Raw genomic sequence first — 16,188 nt, 5'->3', positions numbered from 1 at the left:
TGTACCAGAGAGTGAGGAAGTTGCTGATTCAACTGATCTTCATAGCAGGCACTGGAAGATTGTCCCAGACTCACAAGAGGCTTAGGGCTTTGGGAGAATCAGTAGTCAACCCCTGAGGACTCTTACTCCCCCCATCCCCCATCCCTGAGGGTCCTTCAGTCCTGTTCTCTGCCTCCAGGCTTTGAGAGGTTGGGGCTTGCAAGCCTCAGGACCTAGCAGCATTTGGCCCAGAAGGCAGAAACAAATTGGCTTCATCCCTCCCTCCCCCAACCCGGAACCAGGGGGTCACTTAGAATATAGCACCCCACTTTCTGCTCTCCACCTGACAGCCCTTCTCTCCAGAGTCTTCCCCCACTAGTCATCTGCTGGGCTCTAGCAGATGTCAGGCAGCCCACAGCTCTTGGGGGGGACAACCTCCAGCAAAGATGGTCCTGATAAAGACGCTGTCCCTGGGCTGCAGATAATAATATGCTTCCCGTATACAGGCAGAGGAAAGGGAGGAAGGGGAAGAGGCCTGGATTTTGTGATTCTCACCACAGAGAACGGGTATATAGCCCAAGCCTGAAGCAATCTTCTCAGCCCGGTGTGGCTCGTTCAGGGAGCCCAGGGCATCCTATGGGCAGTTCTGAGGAGCTCAGTGCAGGAGCACTACACGGGGCTCCACCTTGTCAACTGAAGCCAAACACTCGGACCACAGGTCACTGCCATAGGCTAGGACATCCTGAAACAGGAAGTAGATCACCTTTGCAACTGCCATCTTCTCTGTCACTTTCACAGGTGCACATGAGAGGTCTGGTGAATCTTTAGGGTACCAGACAAAGATGACATATTGTTTCAGAAAGATTCCACCCAGAACTTCCCCTTAAGACAGAAGAACCCTGAGGCTCACTCATAGCCTCCAGGTAAGAGCCTGGCTGAGGACTTGACTGAAATTCTCTCCAAGAGGACAGGCTAAAAGCAACTGGCGTTCTCCAGAAATGGCATCAATTGCACCTCCCAGGTCTAAGGAGAAGTCAGAGTCAGCCCATTCTCGGGTGGCCTCCTGGTCCTTTACAGAGTGTGGCCAGTGAGTTACTAATGGCCTTCAGTGCAGGTCACCCCCAATTCACACTTGGTTCCCTGGGCTGACTCTGTATGGTGAAAGCCAAGATCCAGTCTTCGGAGGTGCCCCCCTCCCAGTATCCCAAATGTACTGTCTGGACCAGGCATCACAACTAGATGTTCGTGATTTAGATGACGGCAATGCTATGTCTTGGAAAAAGTTTTTCTAGGGTTGGCCAAAACAGAGAAAGATGCCTGTAGGGGCCTGGCACATCCAGAGAGACTGGAGAAGGGTAAGCAGGCCACCCTGTGTAGCCAGTGCCCCACTAAGGGGCTACCAAGGCATCGTGCTGCTGTGGCCTTGTAGTGTCTGGTGCCTTTGAGCTCTGGATTCTGCTTATCAGTCATGGAGAGCAGAAGTTCAGATCTGAAATGCCTGAGAACCCATGGCAAGTGCCACCTTAGGGGCATGTGGAGAAAGAAAACAAGGGCCAAGTCCCAGCTCCCCTGCCATGTGACCCTGGGGGAGTCACCTAAGACCTCTGAACACTGGTCTCCTTCAGAGGCACTGATGATAACTGTCCCAGAGTAGCTTACAACACAGTCACGGGGTGGACGTCATTTGTTCAATGCCTAGCTCTCACCAGTGACCACAGCCCTTCTTCCAGAAAGTGGCTCTAGAGTCAACCAAAGACCAGCCAGCTTCTCTTTGACCCTCGGCAGCAATTCTGTCCCTGTTTTTCTTGTTTAGTTATTAGCCAGCAATGTAGTCACACCGGCCACCTACCCGCGACCTTGGTCCCAACACACATCACCGTACAGCTTCTGAGTCTCTAGCATGATTCAGAGTCAGACTGGCTCTGCCTGGGCTGAAGCTCTGAGCGCTGCACCGGTAAACGTCCAACCCCCCCCCCCCCCCAAGAAGTGGCAGCCACTCGGGTGGAACGGTGGAGTGGGCCAAACTCGAAGGTTTGCTCTGCAGCAGTTTCTACAGCTACGGGAGTCATTTTAAACAGCCTGCAAAATCACCATTGATTTCGAAGCATTGATTTTCTACACCACAGTAACACATTAAGTCTCTTTTCTGAAAAAGACAAAAGAGCACTAAAAGAATAAACTCTCACTCCAGAGCGCAGCCATATTAATTCAACGGGCTCCATACTGACGTCTGGATGACCCGGGAAGGACATTTTGCTTCCGTCCAGTAGGTTGTTGGTACCTAAGAAGTTAAAGACTGACCATGCCCCAGAGAGGAGGGGATCTGATGTCCCTACACACAGCTGTGCCTGTATGACAGGCAGGGACACCTCCTCCTTCTGCAGGACTTCTTAGGGCTCTGTGAGGCTGGGAGGGGCCCACTGCTAGGCTGTACCCCTAAGTACTCATGCCTCCAAATCAGGGACTAGTAGTATACCCCAGCTGGCTTTGTTCTTAAAATCAGAGGTTTTTAAAAAGGGGCTTGGACTTTCATCTGCTTCTCAGCTCCGAGGATGGTGTATCCTCAGGTGTATATGACGATTTAATCTCTAATCCCCGTCCACACACTTTTCGAACTCCTGTTTTTGTGACCTTTGGCCCTCTTTTTTTTCCTCCCAGCTGAAACATATATACTGCCCTTTGTTTTTCATTCTAAAAAACAAAAAATCCCCACCCCCTCCACCACCCTGCTAACCCCCACCCTACTTCACGCTTGCTTTCCAGCTCAAGTGGATTGTTTATTTACTTATATTTATTTATTTATTTTTAGAATACATCAGTTAAATCTGTTCCTCTCTTTTGAGCTGAAAGACTGAAGAAATCACATGTCGCTTCTGATGTGAGATGCGCATGGGCGGTTTGCATCCTGCCCAAAGATAGCTCAAACTTCATTTTGCGATGTTTTGCCTTCTTTGGCAATCAAAATCAAACTTTTTCACATGTGCTTATGGGTTACACAACCTGGGTACGTCGATATTTGTTGTAGTCTTTGCCTCACACCAGATAAGCTTGTGCACCTCAGAGGTGTGTCCTAGCTCCAGCATTCTGGAAAGCCTGGGCTGCTCAAGCTCCCGGAGGAAAGGGGACGAGGTGTACTTGCGACACCTAGAAGACCGTGGGCAGAGAAGGAAGCACACAGGAAGGGGGAGAGCTCAGTTTTGGCGTATTCAGGTTGAGGAGACTATTAGACACCCCAGCAAAGATGACAAGCTGTCAGTGGGATGTCTGAGTTCACCACTCAAGAATGAGATCCATGCTCTAAATGAACCTGGAAACTTTGATGGGGTGGACAAGAGGCCAGTAGTCCCTCCATATGGAAGCCCCACACGCAAACAGCTCTCAAGGCTTTTTGAAGAGAAGTCACCAACAGATGACAGCCTGGCTTTCTTAAAGAGCAATATACCCAACTGAAGGATTTTTTCCCCACCCTCACCCTTATTTAAGCAAGAAGCAATACCAAACAAGTAGGGAAACCACAGGTTTGATGAAGTTTATGACTTCATCAAAGTCTCAGGCTGCTCATTTGTAAAATGGGACCATTGTCTTAAAGCTGCAAAGGAAAGCAGTCTGGGGCTGTTCTTTCCTCTTGGAAGATCCCAGGTCATAGAGGTCAGAAAATACGCTCTCCCACCACAAACTTTCTCCACTGTAGCTACACACCACTGCAAGCTGCATTTCACCTCTTCCCAATTACGTAACTGTCTTAGTCACTGTTCAATCGCTGTGAAGAGACATCACGACCATGGCAACTCTTATAAAAGAAAGAATTTAATTGGAGGCAGACTTACCGTTTTAGAGTTTTTAGTCCATTGCCGTCACTGCAAAGAGCATGGCGGCATGCACGGTGCTGGAGCAGAAGCTGAGATCCAGAGGTTGAAAGAAAAGCACTGGACTCGGGTGTGGGCTTTTGAAAACCTCAAGTTGCTGGGTGGTGGTGGCACACACCTTTAATCCCAGCACTCAAGAGGCAGAGTTAGCTGGATTTCTGTGAGTTTAAGGCCAGCGTGAACTACAGAGAAAGTTCCAGGACAGGCTCCAAAGCTACACAGAAGAAACCCTGTCTTGTAAAACCCAGAAAAAAGAAAAGAAAAGAAAATCTCAAGCCCCTCCCCAGGGACACACTTCCTCCAATGAGGCCACACCTCCTAATCCTTCTAATCCTGCCAAAGAGTTTTGCACCCTGGTGACTAATCATTCAAACATGTGAGCCTATGGTGGCCATTCTTATTCAAACCACCACAATAATATAAAGAAACTGTAACAAACCCCACTCCAAGACTGATATAGAAATCCTCATTTCTAGTTTTAGTCTATGGTTTATTAAAAAAAAATTCTGAGGCTAGAGAAATAGCTTAGTGGTTAAGAGGACCTGGGTTCAATCCCCAGCACCCAAAAGACAGCCCCTTACAATAGACAGCCCCAGCTCAGGGACCTGATGCCCTCTTCTGGCTTCCATAGGCACTACATGATGTATACACAAACAAGCAGGCAAAGCAACCACATACACAAAATTAAAATAATAAAAGAGCCCTAATAACAACACTATCTTATGTTTGTCAGTGTGTGGAGGAGAGCATTGTTAGATGCTTTGAAATAAATCCTTTCCAGAATGTCTGAACACCTCAACTTGCCTTTTTGTTTTCTTTTAATACAGCTTGATGCTAGAGGGGCCGCCCTCAGATCCTGATAGCCTCTTCCAATACCCAGCAGTCACTAATGATGAGAAGCGGCACATTGGAATAAAAACTTAAACCGTTTTTGCAATCTTTCAAAAATGTCAACAGATGAAACTATATTTAAAGAATCATTTTTTTCTCGTTTTCACAAATTCCTTGTGATGTCTTGTTGGCATTTCTTGGATGATTCAAGTGGACTTCTAATTCAACGGGCCTTTCAGTGTTGGTTCTCTCAGACATGGACTAAGTCCTGACATGCCTGATGTGCACTGCCATCCAGTCCTGGAGACCAAAGCCTCCCAAACCATCCCCGGTAATGGCTGAGACTCAGACTCACTCTGTGTCCCTCAGCAGCCCCCTACACACCCCTTTTAGCTCATCTGTACCTGAGCCATGTGCTCACTAGCTGCTCAGGGTGCCTGCCCAGCCAGAATGGGCTGCAGTTGGCCCTCTGGTTGGCCTGAGCATCTCCAGAGAGAAGCCCACACACAAGGCCTTGTGGATTTGACGTTGGTCATCATACTTCATCTGTAGGGATCACACTGGAAGGGACTAGGCTTCCAGGCTGAGAGCTGTAGATACTTTGTTATTCCTAGTGACAAACTGCTAATGTTCTGAAGGAATGGTTGGGGCGTTTATGTCCTCAGTCAGCATGCCCAGGTAGCCTCGCCACTGTGGGGTTATATGGGTTATCTACTGTGGCTCAAGGTCCATCACACACCTTCCTCCTGGTTTGTTTTTCTTGGTCTCACTCACCCTCAGCACGCTTCTGCAGGTCCCCCAGGAGCCAGCCTCCAAGCCCTGCCCTCTGGCCTTGCCTCTCAGGCCTTCCTCCCCTCTCCATGCACCTTCTCAGGCTTTGGTTTTTGACTTTACTTTCTTGTTGCCTTACTCTGCTGCTTACTTTCCTCTCCCATCAGCTCACCAAGCTGGGTACCCATCCCTCTTTCTATTTCACACCTGCTACTGATCGCATCCAAGCCCTGCTTTCCTTGCTACCGTCCATGGCATAACCCCCATGGCTCTCCCAAGTATGTCCAGCCAACTCAATGGACTCAGCTTCTTTTCATCCAGTCCCATATGGCTTGGCTTCTCCTCTTGTCCTATTCCTGCTAAGGGGGTCACTGCTTTCCCACCTAGACTTGAACCCTCTGATGGTGGAGTCTGGAGGTTTAACCTTTGGAATGCCCATCACATCTCTCCCCTATTTATATAGTTTCCCTAGTCTAAACTTTGACCCCCATCTATTTAACACAACGGACTCCCAGCTTGCTAACTTTGGCATTTAGTCTAACCTCTTGGTCAGACATTCAAAGCCCTGCATCGTCTGCATAGCCAGATTTTACTTACGGATTCTAAAGATATTCACTCCCAAACTTTATGCCTAAATAATCTAGGTGCTGGAAATATAGCCAGCGATGCAATAAATTATTACTGCGCACAGAAGTTGCATTCTAGAGAGGAGACACAAAAGACAGGCAGAAAAGCTAACACACACGCTGGAGAAGGGACTGTGAGGAGGAGGGCGGGGCACTCCAGGTAGCATGATCGCTGCGGGGGCAGGTGTGGGGACCTCTCATGTTTGTGGGAGGAGCATTCCAGATGCAGAAGGTTCAAAGCCCTAAAATGAGAGCTTGCTTATCTAGAGGGACACAGCCCAGAAACTGGAGTGACGAGTAGGTTCAACAGGAGCAAGTCATGTTATTATTAAACTAAGGAGAGCATAGGGCATCTGAATAAGGCAGGACTTCAGGATGGTTTGACTAGGAAAGTGACCTGCTTTGAAAGCACTACTTCAATGGCACAGAGAGACAGGGAGGTGGGTAGAAGCTGAGTGAATCAAGAGGCTACCCTAACAGTCTGAGCAGAGGTTAGAGAAGCTGTGGGGACAGAAGACCTGGGATGACCCTGGAACTGAGCAGGGAGATGGAGGAGCTGTCACATTTTGAAGGCAGTGCTGACATTTGCTGATGTGCTGGGTGAGAGCGTAAGAGAACGAGGAGAGTCAAAGACCATACAGAAGTAACTGAAACCCGTTACTGCTATTAACCAGGCCTGGAAGATGCCTGTGGGCAGAGAAGGAAGCACACAGGAAGGGGGAAGAGCTCGGCTTTGGCGTATTCAGGTTGAGGTGACAGGAGACACCCCAGCAAAGATGTTAAACTGTCAATGGGATATCTGAGTTCAACACTCAAAAATGAACACTCTAAATGAACTTGGAGACTCTGGTAGCGTGTGGCCGAGGCCAGCGGACTGCACCTGGGCCATTTGTATAGGTGGGAAGAACAAGAAAGGCTGGGGAAAGGCAGCTGTATGTGGGAGGGAATGGCTTACGTGCCAAGGGCAGCAAGGGCAGCAAGAGGAAGAGAGATGAATCTTAAAGCAATCATGTTGGCGTTTGTGGACTGGCCAGTGGAATGAATGACCCTGACACTGTGAGCACCGCCAAGTCTGTGGAAATAGGACTTTGTTTCTCATTGCACATGCGCATCTGTGTAACACGCTGCCAGCGGGCTGTTCATGTAAGTGCATCTGACCCCGTGCAGAGAGCTGTGGTGGCAGTGGCGACAGGCTCTAGGGAGATGGAGATTACTGTTTATTTTCTAGCCGATCTCCTCACAGCTGTGGCAACCCTCACTTGCTTTCTTACCCTCAATATGTATAGCTCTGCTGCCCATCCAAGCAGGCCTTGGCTACATCTCTCTTCTGACTCCATCCCCAGCAAATGTCACAGGCATTCTAGCTTCACCTAAACATGATATGGTCCAGAAACTTTATAGGCCTTTGGGGGTTCAAATAGGGTTTCTGCAGGCCTCACCTTGATGCTTATCAGAGCACGCTGTATTTGCACCTGACATCAACGCCACACAAGGATGCCCAGATGGAAAAGAGCAGAACTTCCATGGCAACTGGGCCGTTTCTTATTCTTTTAGATCCTGGAAGACATTCAATAGTAGCAGCAGGAACAGCCTCCTTCATTTGCTCTCCTGTTTGAAGACAAGGCTGGAGGCACGGACTTACCCAAAGGGAACCGGAATTTATTTTCAAAACCAAAATATCCCAATAGTTACCAAAGGATTGCTCTGTGAAAACATGAGAAAAATGGGTAGGATGGGTAAGGTGAGCCTCCTAGCTTATGATACGGTAAGTCCAATGAAACTGCACTAAAAAAATAAGGCACAGTTAAAAAAAAAAAGATGACCTCCTTTTCAACTCTCTACAAGTATATCACAAAAGGGGAGAACAGGGCACTACCTGCTCAGCAGTGTCCCTGAGTTCCTGCTCTCAGTGCAAAAGACAAACAACAGACAAGATGCTGCTGATGGGATTATGTGGGAGCTGCACTAGATACGACCTGAATACAGTCTTGTGAACAATGTGCTTAGTGTTTCAGTTACAGCGAGAGAACTAGAAACACACACACACACTCTCTCTCTCTCTCTCTCTCTCTCTCTCTCTCTCTCTCTCCTAGACTAACCCAAAAGGACATTTGAATTTTATTACTGCCAAGCTCTGTGACCCAGTATCACAGAGTACAGCCACGTCTGGAGGGGGAAAACCAAGGGAAGTGTCGTGTGCAGGCCTCCTTCCAAGGGAAGTGCCGTGTGCAGGCGTTCTTGCAGACATTTACACATTCCTGACTTTACAGAGAATCATAGTCGGACTAGAAAGGTTCCTTGTAATTAGGCCCAACCTTGAAATTTTATGAATGGAAAAATGAGGGAGAAGGTAGAGAGAACACAAAACTAGTAGGTGGCTCAGTCTGAATTTCTTTTTGGATCAAGCCTAGGGCTTTTCTCCATTATAGGCGTTTACTGCTTAGTTATCAATTTTCAAGACTTTATTGTTCTGAAGAAACTCTATACAATGCTCAAAATGTTCCAAATGTTATGTTTAAGGATAGCAAAATCCCACATACAAAAATGCATAGTCTTTACAGGACATTTACTACTAAATAGTCTAAAAGAAACCCATGAAGCATAACGTAAGAGAACACTCATTGGTAGACTGCTGGGATGGGGTAAATGCACAGAAATATATAAAGCACCTCCACCCTAGGTTTCAAAAATAAAAATGGTTCAAACAGCTACTGCCATGTCAATCAAGTCTCTCAGAGGGCAAAAGAGATCTTCCAAATCTTTAATCTTTAGAGTGCAACTAGTCAGATGAAGCATCCGAGGTGTGGCAGGCAGCAACAAGGGTCAGTGCGGCAGAAGGGAGACAGGAAAGACACACTGTTATTTCACACCAGTAGTTTTATTACATTACACACTGACACACAATTAGGGAAGGAATGTTCTGGCATTTCTGAGTATTTCATTGAAAGCAAAGTCACCATCCAGGCAGTGGTCACCCACATTTTCTTTTTCCAAACAAAAAGCAAGCTTTTACGTGCAATAACTCATGAAAATAAGTCTTCTCACTCTTGTCTAGGAGACGTCAGCTAAAGAAAACGCACCAGGAGCTGAGAGGGGATGAACTGCCCTCAGGAAGAAGGAACATTTCCTTTAGATGTCCAAGTCCTGCCTCCAGGTTTCCCCCAACAACCAAACTGTGTTATTACACTTGAGTGTATTACAGCCTTGTGTGTCTGGGGACTACATGGAATCTGCTGAGAAGACCAATGATTATAATGCTACCATAATAGAAAGAAAAAGATAAACTGAAAAAGTAAGTCCTCTACAAAGCTCTTTCCACAAAATTCATTTAAGATGGTAGAGTTACCATCAACATTTTGATTCTATTAAGATCACCGGCAAAAGCTTGTTACTCTGAGAAGGGGCTGAAGGGGCTCTGCTTTTGCAGCAGCTGAGGAGTAGACCATGAATGATGGATGCAAAGCCACTGACCCTGTTGAGGCAGACACTAGACTGTCTGGAGTCCACAGGCAGCTTTGGATCCACCATGTGAAAGACAGAAGAAACCTTGCCAATTTCCCCTCAACAATCACTGTAGCAGGCAGGAGTTTAAATCCCTTCAAGTGCTCAAATATACAAAAGCAATCTAGAAAAAAGAAACAAAACATTAAAACAGCATTTTGAATAAATTTACTACACATTACATAACTTGGGAACAACAGAGGCATAAGCCCAAGCACACACAGCCCTAGTATTCCATGTAGAAAAGTACTGCAGAAGAAAAGGTTTAAAAACATTAAAACTCAGGCTCATATACAGTTTTGGTTCTTCTGTGCTACTCAAATAAAAATTTCATCAGATACTCAGTCTGCTAGGTAGCGCATTTGGGTTGTCACTTCTGGCTGTATCAGTACAAGAATATACACTGTTGCATATACTTTAACAGATATGCTTATACATATATAAAAATTCAGATCATGAAAATTTGTTTTAATTAAATACATATCCTTAAAACCTGTGTCTCTAAAAATAAATACATTAAGCTGTTTGCTAGTTCTGAGTTCCCTCACAAGCCAATCAGAACAGTTTTTTTTTTTTTTTTTTTTTTTTACAATGTCAGGGACCATTAGCTGCCTTTTAAACCCACTGTCTATAGTAAACACAGAAGTGAAGCTGCATCACTGAAATATCATCCCCCAGACACCGGTGCAACTGTAACAGTGGAAGCATCATCTTGTCCTCCATGATCAGTCTCTGCAATGCATTTGCATCTATCCAGAGGGAGGACGGCGTTTCTTAGAGACAACATCTTCTTCAGTTGACATTACCTTCCAACTAAAGAAATAAGCCACTATTGCTTCTGACGCTTTGTTTGAGGGAACTAACACAACACCATTTGTGTTTGCTATTGCTCCCAGAGATCACAGTGAGTGGTGTGTGATGATCCCACTGAGGTAAAGCACAAGGGCCCTGGCGTCTGAAAGAAGCGATGTTCTGAGGACTGCAGCACACGAGGGACCTGGGCTCTATTATCTAAGTGCACATAGTAACTCAAAACCACTGCCAGGATGGAACACCAGACATCTGACACTGTGGCTCAAACAAGAGAAACGGTAAAAATACTCAAAGTACTTTCTAAAGAAAGGATATAATTCATTGGGGGGGGGCTGTTACTGTTTTACTTTTACCTCTCACCCACCCACCCAAACACACACACACACACACACCAAAAACAAAACAAAAAACCTTTTTAAAATGGGATAGCCAGACCAAAATGTTTAATGTGCATAATACTTGACCTTGTCATTGTTCAGAATATAGAAAATTCAGAAATATAGGAAATCCATGATAAGTGAGAGCGAGAATTTTTAATGTCACTGTCTACATTTTTAAGAGGAAAACTTAAAATCCAACTTCTAAAAAACTCAATGTGCTCACAGTTTCAGATTGCTAGTTGTGAATCAAATGTAAAGGTATCTGTTCACATACAAACAAGGCCTCTACTTCACTGACTTCAATCTGATTTAAACCTTTGGATATTTCAATCTTCAAACTCCACAAGGTAAGGCTGAATTTATCAGGTATAAATAAAATATTTAGGTCCATGATGCACTGTGGTTCTGAGAAACCAAATGTAACAAATATATACAGGCTGGCTCCACGGCTTCCCTTAAGACACATGTGCCGGTACCAAGCCACACTTGTCTCTTTCACCCTCTGGCTGTGAAAATGAGGCGGCAGCGTTCTTCTCACTCTTCTTTCCTCTTGAGCACGAGGTCAGCAGGACTAGGTTGGCCGGTGCAGTCTCTTGGGTGGTGGGGGTGGCATGAGTTCCGTGTCAGGGTCCAGGTGATATTTCCGTTTCTGTCCTTGGGCAGCTGCCGCACATCTGTCAATGAACTCAAATAGCATCTCCTTTGTGACAGGGTTCGAGATGCTGTTGCACACAGCTGTGGACAAAGGGGACAACATCTCAGGTAGATCACTAAGGCAACTGACTCAACACAGGCTGAGGGTGGTCTCCATGCAGCTCCGGAAAACTCTGGCATTCTACCGTTGGGCTTTAGGTTAGGGGCCTTTCTAGTGCTTAATCTTTGCTGGAGCATTAATTTTAAGCAAAAAATGTTAAGGGATTTTAATCCAGTACAGCACGCCTCATGAAAGTTCCTATTCAACTAAAACTTTGCCACTAAAGTTTTCAAGTCCTTCTCTCAGAAGGATGTTCATTCTGGGAAATACAACAGCAATAGCCACTATTGGGAATAGGGAGGTTTTTTTTTCTTTTCTTTGAGTAATCAAAATTTAGAAGCAATGTTTTTCATTTTCTTTATCTATTTGATTTTTTGGGGGGCTGGGGGAAGACAATGAAATGAACTCACTTTGTCAGAGCACAGAGGCTACTTTAAAAAAAAAAATGAATAAAAGGCCCTGAATGTGAAAGTGTATCTTTTAAGGTGAAAAGCCTGCACTGGCGCTCTCGCGCTCGCTCTCTCTCTCTCTCTCTCTCTCTCTCTCTCTCTCTCTCTCTCTCTCCTCTGCTTCTTGTGATCATCATCACCATCAGCAATGGACACTAGACAAACTCTATTAACCAATCTTCCACTGTCCCTTTTATCGACCTTTTCCATTATGTCTACTATTAGAACACCTTATAAACTCAAATGAATTTGTAGATTTGTGGTGTTCCTCATGAAAACAATAAACTTTTCTAAATCTCTAAGGCATTCAGATTATATCCAAAGAACATTCTGAAGGACAGCAGGGCAGTTTGTATGTTTTAAAATGGTTCTCATTTACTTTCTCTCCATTGTTTGTAAAGTTATTTTAGGAACTGGGAAATTACATTTTCCCTTGCTAATTTTGTTTCTTACCATCTGGCAAATAATGGTTTTAATAGTTTTGAATAGATCAGAAATGATCGTGGTTTTCACTGTTGTTGTCATTCATTAAGTTCAACTAGTGTGTACCCACCTCCCTGCCCTCTTTTGCCCTCGCAGGCACACAGGGCAGCTCCCCAGCTCAAGGAGGACAACTTCCAATTGACTAGAGGTTAGCAAGGTTCTGCCTGACTGTTTACCTCATCAAGCAGGACAGCACCAACCATACATGTGGGTTCTGACGCCATAATACTCTGTAATTTAATGTAATGACTACTGTTCATACTTACCCATGGCTGTGTTGTAGGCATTTGGGAAACTTTTGTCTATTCTCTGTCTCATAAAGACCCAGCTGTTATTCTCAAATTTGCATTCTATAATTTTGTTGTCGTACTGTTTTAGTTCTTTTGTCACCTGTTTTAAGAAAGAATTGATGAAAATATTTAAATCATTTGAAAGGCTTTTTGCTTCCACTATGTGACAGACACATTAGGAAATGCCAAAAACATCTCAGTAGCTCTTCAAGAAGAGCTCTTTGTCATCTGAAGTGTCTAATCAAGCCTGAAGATACAGTGCACACTCCCAGTACACATGCTCATATATCTGACACTTCAGAGTTGTGAAAATGGCTGTCAATATATAGCAATTAAAAGAAGCTAAGCAAAAAAGCTGCCACTTCTGGGCCAAATGCAAATATGTTACCATGGGGACAATGCTTGCAATCCTGTCTGTGTTTCTCTGGCTTTCAGAAACTGAGTATTCTGCTTAAGGTTCATCAACTTTCGGAATGATCTTATCATTTAAATTCCTATGCCAAAGCCCAAGAAACTCTCTTTATTATAGGTAAAAGGACTACACATAAAAAACAAACACTAGAATCAACTTCAGGCAATGTGCTTCCTAAATTTTAATTTTCAGGCAGTGATAATTAACCTAAACCTACTTGTTAGGCTATTTTCCCTTTTCATCTTCCCAGAGAGTATGGATTTGACTTTAGCTGGTGTGTTTCTTGGCGTCTTTACTTCACATGATTGAATATGGATTACAACATACTCTATCAAAGCCACCAAGTCTCCATGGTAACTATGGTAAGTTTTAAAAGATATTCCATCAGGCTGGGAGAATGGTTTTCATAAAAGGAACCTAAGCTTATCTTTGCACTTTTCCAATCAAATGCCAGTCATGGTAATATTTGAATTCCGTCTTCATCCTTCAGAACTAACAACTCTCTCTCACAATATGGTAGATTGTAATCACTAAACTTCATTAACATTATTTGAAATGCTCTCATTTTCTGCCCACATATTCACTACCACCTAGGAAGATGAAGGGATGCAAATTTATAAAAGCTGCTTTCAATTCACAGATTAGGGAGGGTGTGTCGTGATAAAAACTTTCAAACTGCTTCCCTTCCTTCTAAAGGACTTGCTTTTGCTGAATCATTTGCATTTTCAACAGGCTCAGGATGTCCAGCCATCTGGCTCAGTGTGCCCTCAGATAATCCGTACTCTAGTCTCCCTTCTCTGAGTTAGCAGGAGTCCATCTCCTTGTACTTTTGACTCATTACTCATATGCAGGCACTGGGCAACTCATTCAATCTAGGCAACCACTTCCGGGTTATGCCATGTAAGGTTTAACAGAACTTAATTTCTAAGTCTTTCAAAGCCTACATTTTCTAATCTCTAAAAGCAAAGGATTTTCTAATATACTAGGTCATGGGAAGAAAGTGCCTGATACAAAATAGAAAATCAGTAAAAGTATAACTAAATAGAAAGTTTTAAGAAAGCCAACATCCTGTCTAAGCATTTTAAGGGCATAGTTTAGCAGTACTAGACACATTCACTGCTGTATAGTCAACGTTTCCAGCTTGTGCACCTCCTACATATCTAGACTTTCCTATTTTCTGCTTGTGATTTTCTACCCTTTCTACTTTATACATTTCAAATGAGTAGGGCTGCATAGTAATCATGTTTCTAAAGCAGTTTCTTTTGCTTTAGCACAGCATCCTTGGGGTTCATTCATGGGACAGAGTTCCTTTTTAGGTTACATAATATACCATTATAGACATGCATTAAATTTCTTCAGCCATTCATCTGTTGATGGACATTTTTCTACCTCTTTGCTACTGCAGCTAGCACTGTGAGAAAATAAGGGTATGATTATCACTTGGAGAACCTGCTTTAAATTCTTTGGGTATATACCCAGAAGTGAGACTGCTGGATCATATAGTAATTCAAGTTTTTAATTTTCCAAGTAATTTTTATGCTATTATCCAAAATGGCTAAACCATATTGCATTACTGACAGTGCATCCTTTGATGCTGGCCATCCTGACAGGCGCCAGATGTTATGACACTACGGTTCTTGGTTGCATGTGCTTACTGGATGTATACCTTTTCTGGAAAACTATCTATTTAACTCCTTTGCCATTTGGGGAGAGGGGTAGGTGTGTGAAAGGGAGTCCCACTTTGTAGCCATCCTGGCCTCAAACTTGTGATCTTAGTCAAGTGCTGGAATCAGAAGCCTTTGTTCAGATACATTTACGTGTTTTTTTTTTAATTCATTAGCATATGTTAACTATAAAAGTTAACATAATTCAGTTGGAGGTTTGCATCTGTGCACATGACATGTTTGACCATAATTACTTCTTCCATTTCCCTTCCCTTGTTCCCCCAGTGAACTACAGGGTAAGAGATTTTAACCAATTTCCTTTTACTTTGATGCCCCGCCCACTGGATTCCACAGAAAAAAGAAAACTTGTCATGCCTTTTCTACTTACTTGAATATGAATTCATATATATTTAGTTTGAGCAATTTATTATTTTAACAGGGGATATATAACAGAATTGGAAGAAGACAAATTTAATAGATATTAATATTTGAACGACAAAATATTTTAGTTATTTTGTACTCTTTTTTATTTATTTTTGAGTTTGGGTGCCTATATTTCTAATCAAGGATTTGGTGTTGTTGAATTTTCATTAACTCTCATCAGATAATATAATTCTTTTCTTCCATTCTATAGGCCACCTTTCTGCTCTGATGACAAGCAGAGTTTTTAAGTTTGATGTCCTTATTCATTTTCCATTTTGCTGATTGTGATTCTAGTGTCATCCAATAATTACTGCCAGATTTCTTTCCCAAAGTGTTCCTATTTTTGTTTGTTTTGTTTTTTAATCCTTTGATACTCAATTGTTTAAGGTGTTATGCTTCAGTTTTTAATCGAGTTTGGAGTTAATTTCTTACACGGTAGAGGGGCAAGGTCTATCCTCTTTCTTTTGCGGGTTCAGTTTTCTTAGAAGTTTTTATTGAGGAAATCAGCTTTTCCTGCTGTGTAATCATGTTACCTTGTGCAATATCATTTGTCTGTAGGTTGAGGACTTATTTCTGGACTTCCTATTCCACTGACCACTCTAGTTGCTTTTGCTATTGTTTGAGAGAGAGATTTCCTATATAGCTCAGCATGTCCTCAAATTCATGAATTTCCTGTCTCAATCTCCCAAGTACTATGAGATCACAGGTGTGTGCTAGCACATCTGTCTTTTGGAGGTGGGGCTATTTTGTTAGATCCTGTGATCTACCTGTCTTTGTAAGTGATGAAGTGTGACATTTAAACCACTGTAGCTTTGCAGTAGGTGGAAGTCAGGACTCCAACCTTGCTATGTAGAATCCCTGAGAGTTCATATGAATTCTAGCACAACTTTTCCCCTTCTGCAAGAGATAGTTAGGGTTTTGATAAGGTTGCACAGCATCTGAAGGT

General features: G+C 43.7%; 1 protein-coding gene across 5 annotated transcripts in view; it reads right to left on the bottom strand.

The window, feature by feature from the left end:
* Positions 1 to 9,719: 9,719 nt before the first annotated feature.
* Positions 9,720 to 16,188, bottom strand: part of Rngtt (RNA guanylyltransferase and 5'-phosphatase) — a 182,122-nt gene continuing 175,653 nt past the window's right edge. For all 5 annotated transcript variants that reach the window (XM_050145469.1, XM_050145470.1, XM_050145471.1 and 2 more), the window contains 2 exons: positions 12,720 to 12,843; positions 9,720 to 11,502 (listed from right to left, as the gene is read on the bottom strand). In XM_050145469.1, the coding sequence (XP_050001426.1) occupies positions 11,339 to 11,502; positions 12,720 to 12,843 (288 nt within the window). In that variant the 3' untranslated portion in view covers positions 9,720 to 11,338. The remainder of the gene's footprint in view (positions 11,503 to 12,719; positions 12,844 to 16,188) is intronic.

The sequence above is a fragment of the Alexandromys fortis genome, unplaced genomic scaffold (genome assembly GCF_014885135.2).
Source record: "Alexandromys fortis isolate MF-2015 unplaced genomic scaffold, M_Fortis_MF-2015_v1.1 scaffold_2_26212498_36691700, whole genome shotgun sequence".
NCBI classification, from domain to species: Eukaryota; Metazoa; Chordata; class Mammalia; order Rodentia; family Cricetidae; genus Alexandromys; species Alexandromys fortis.
The sequence above is the reverse complement of the archived record's forward strand: the minus strand, read 5'-3'. Positions and strand labels throughout refer to the sequence as shown.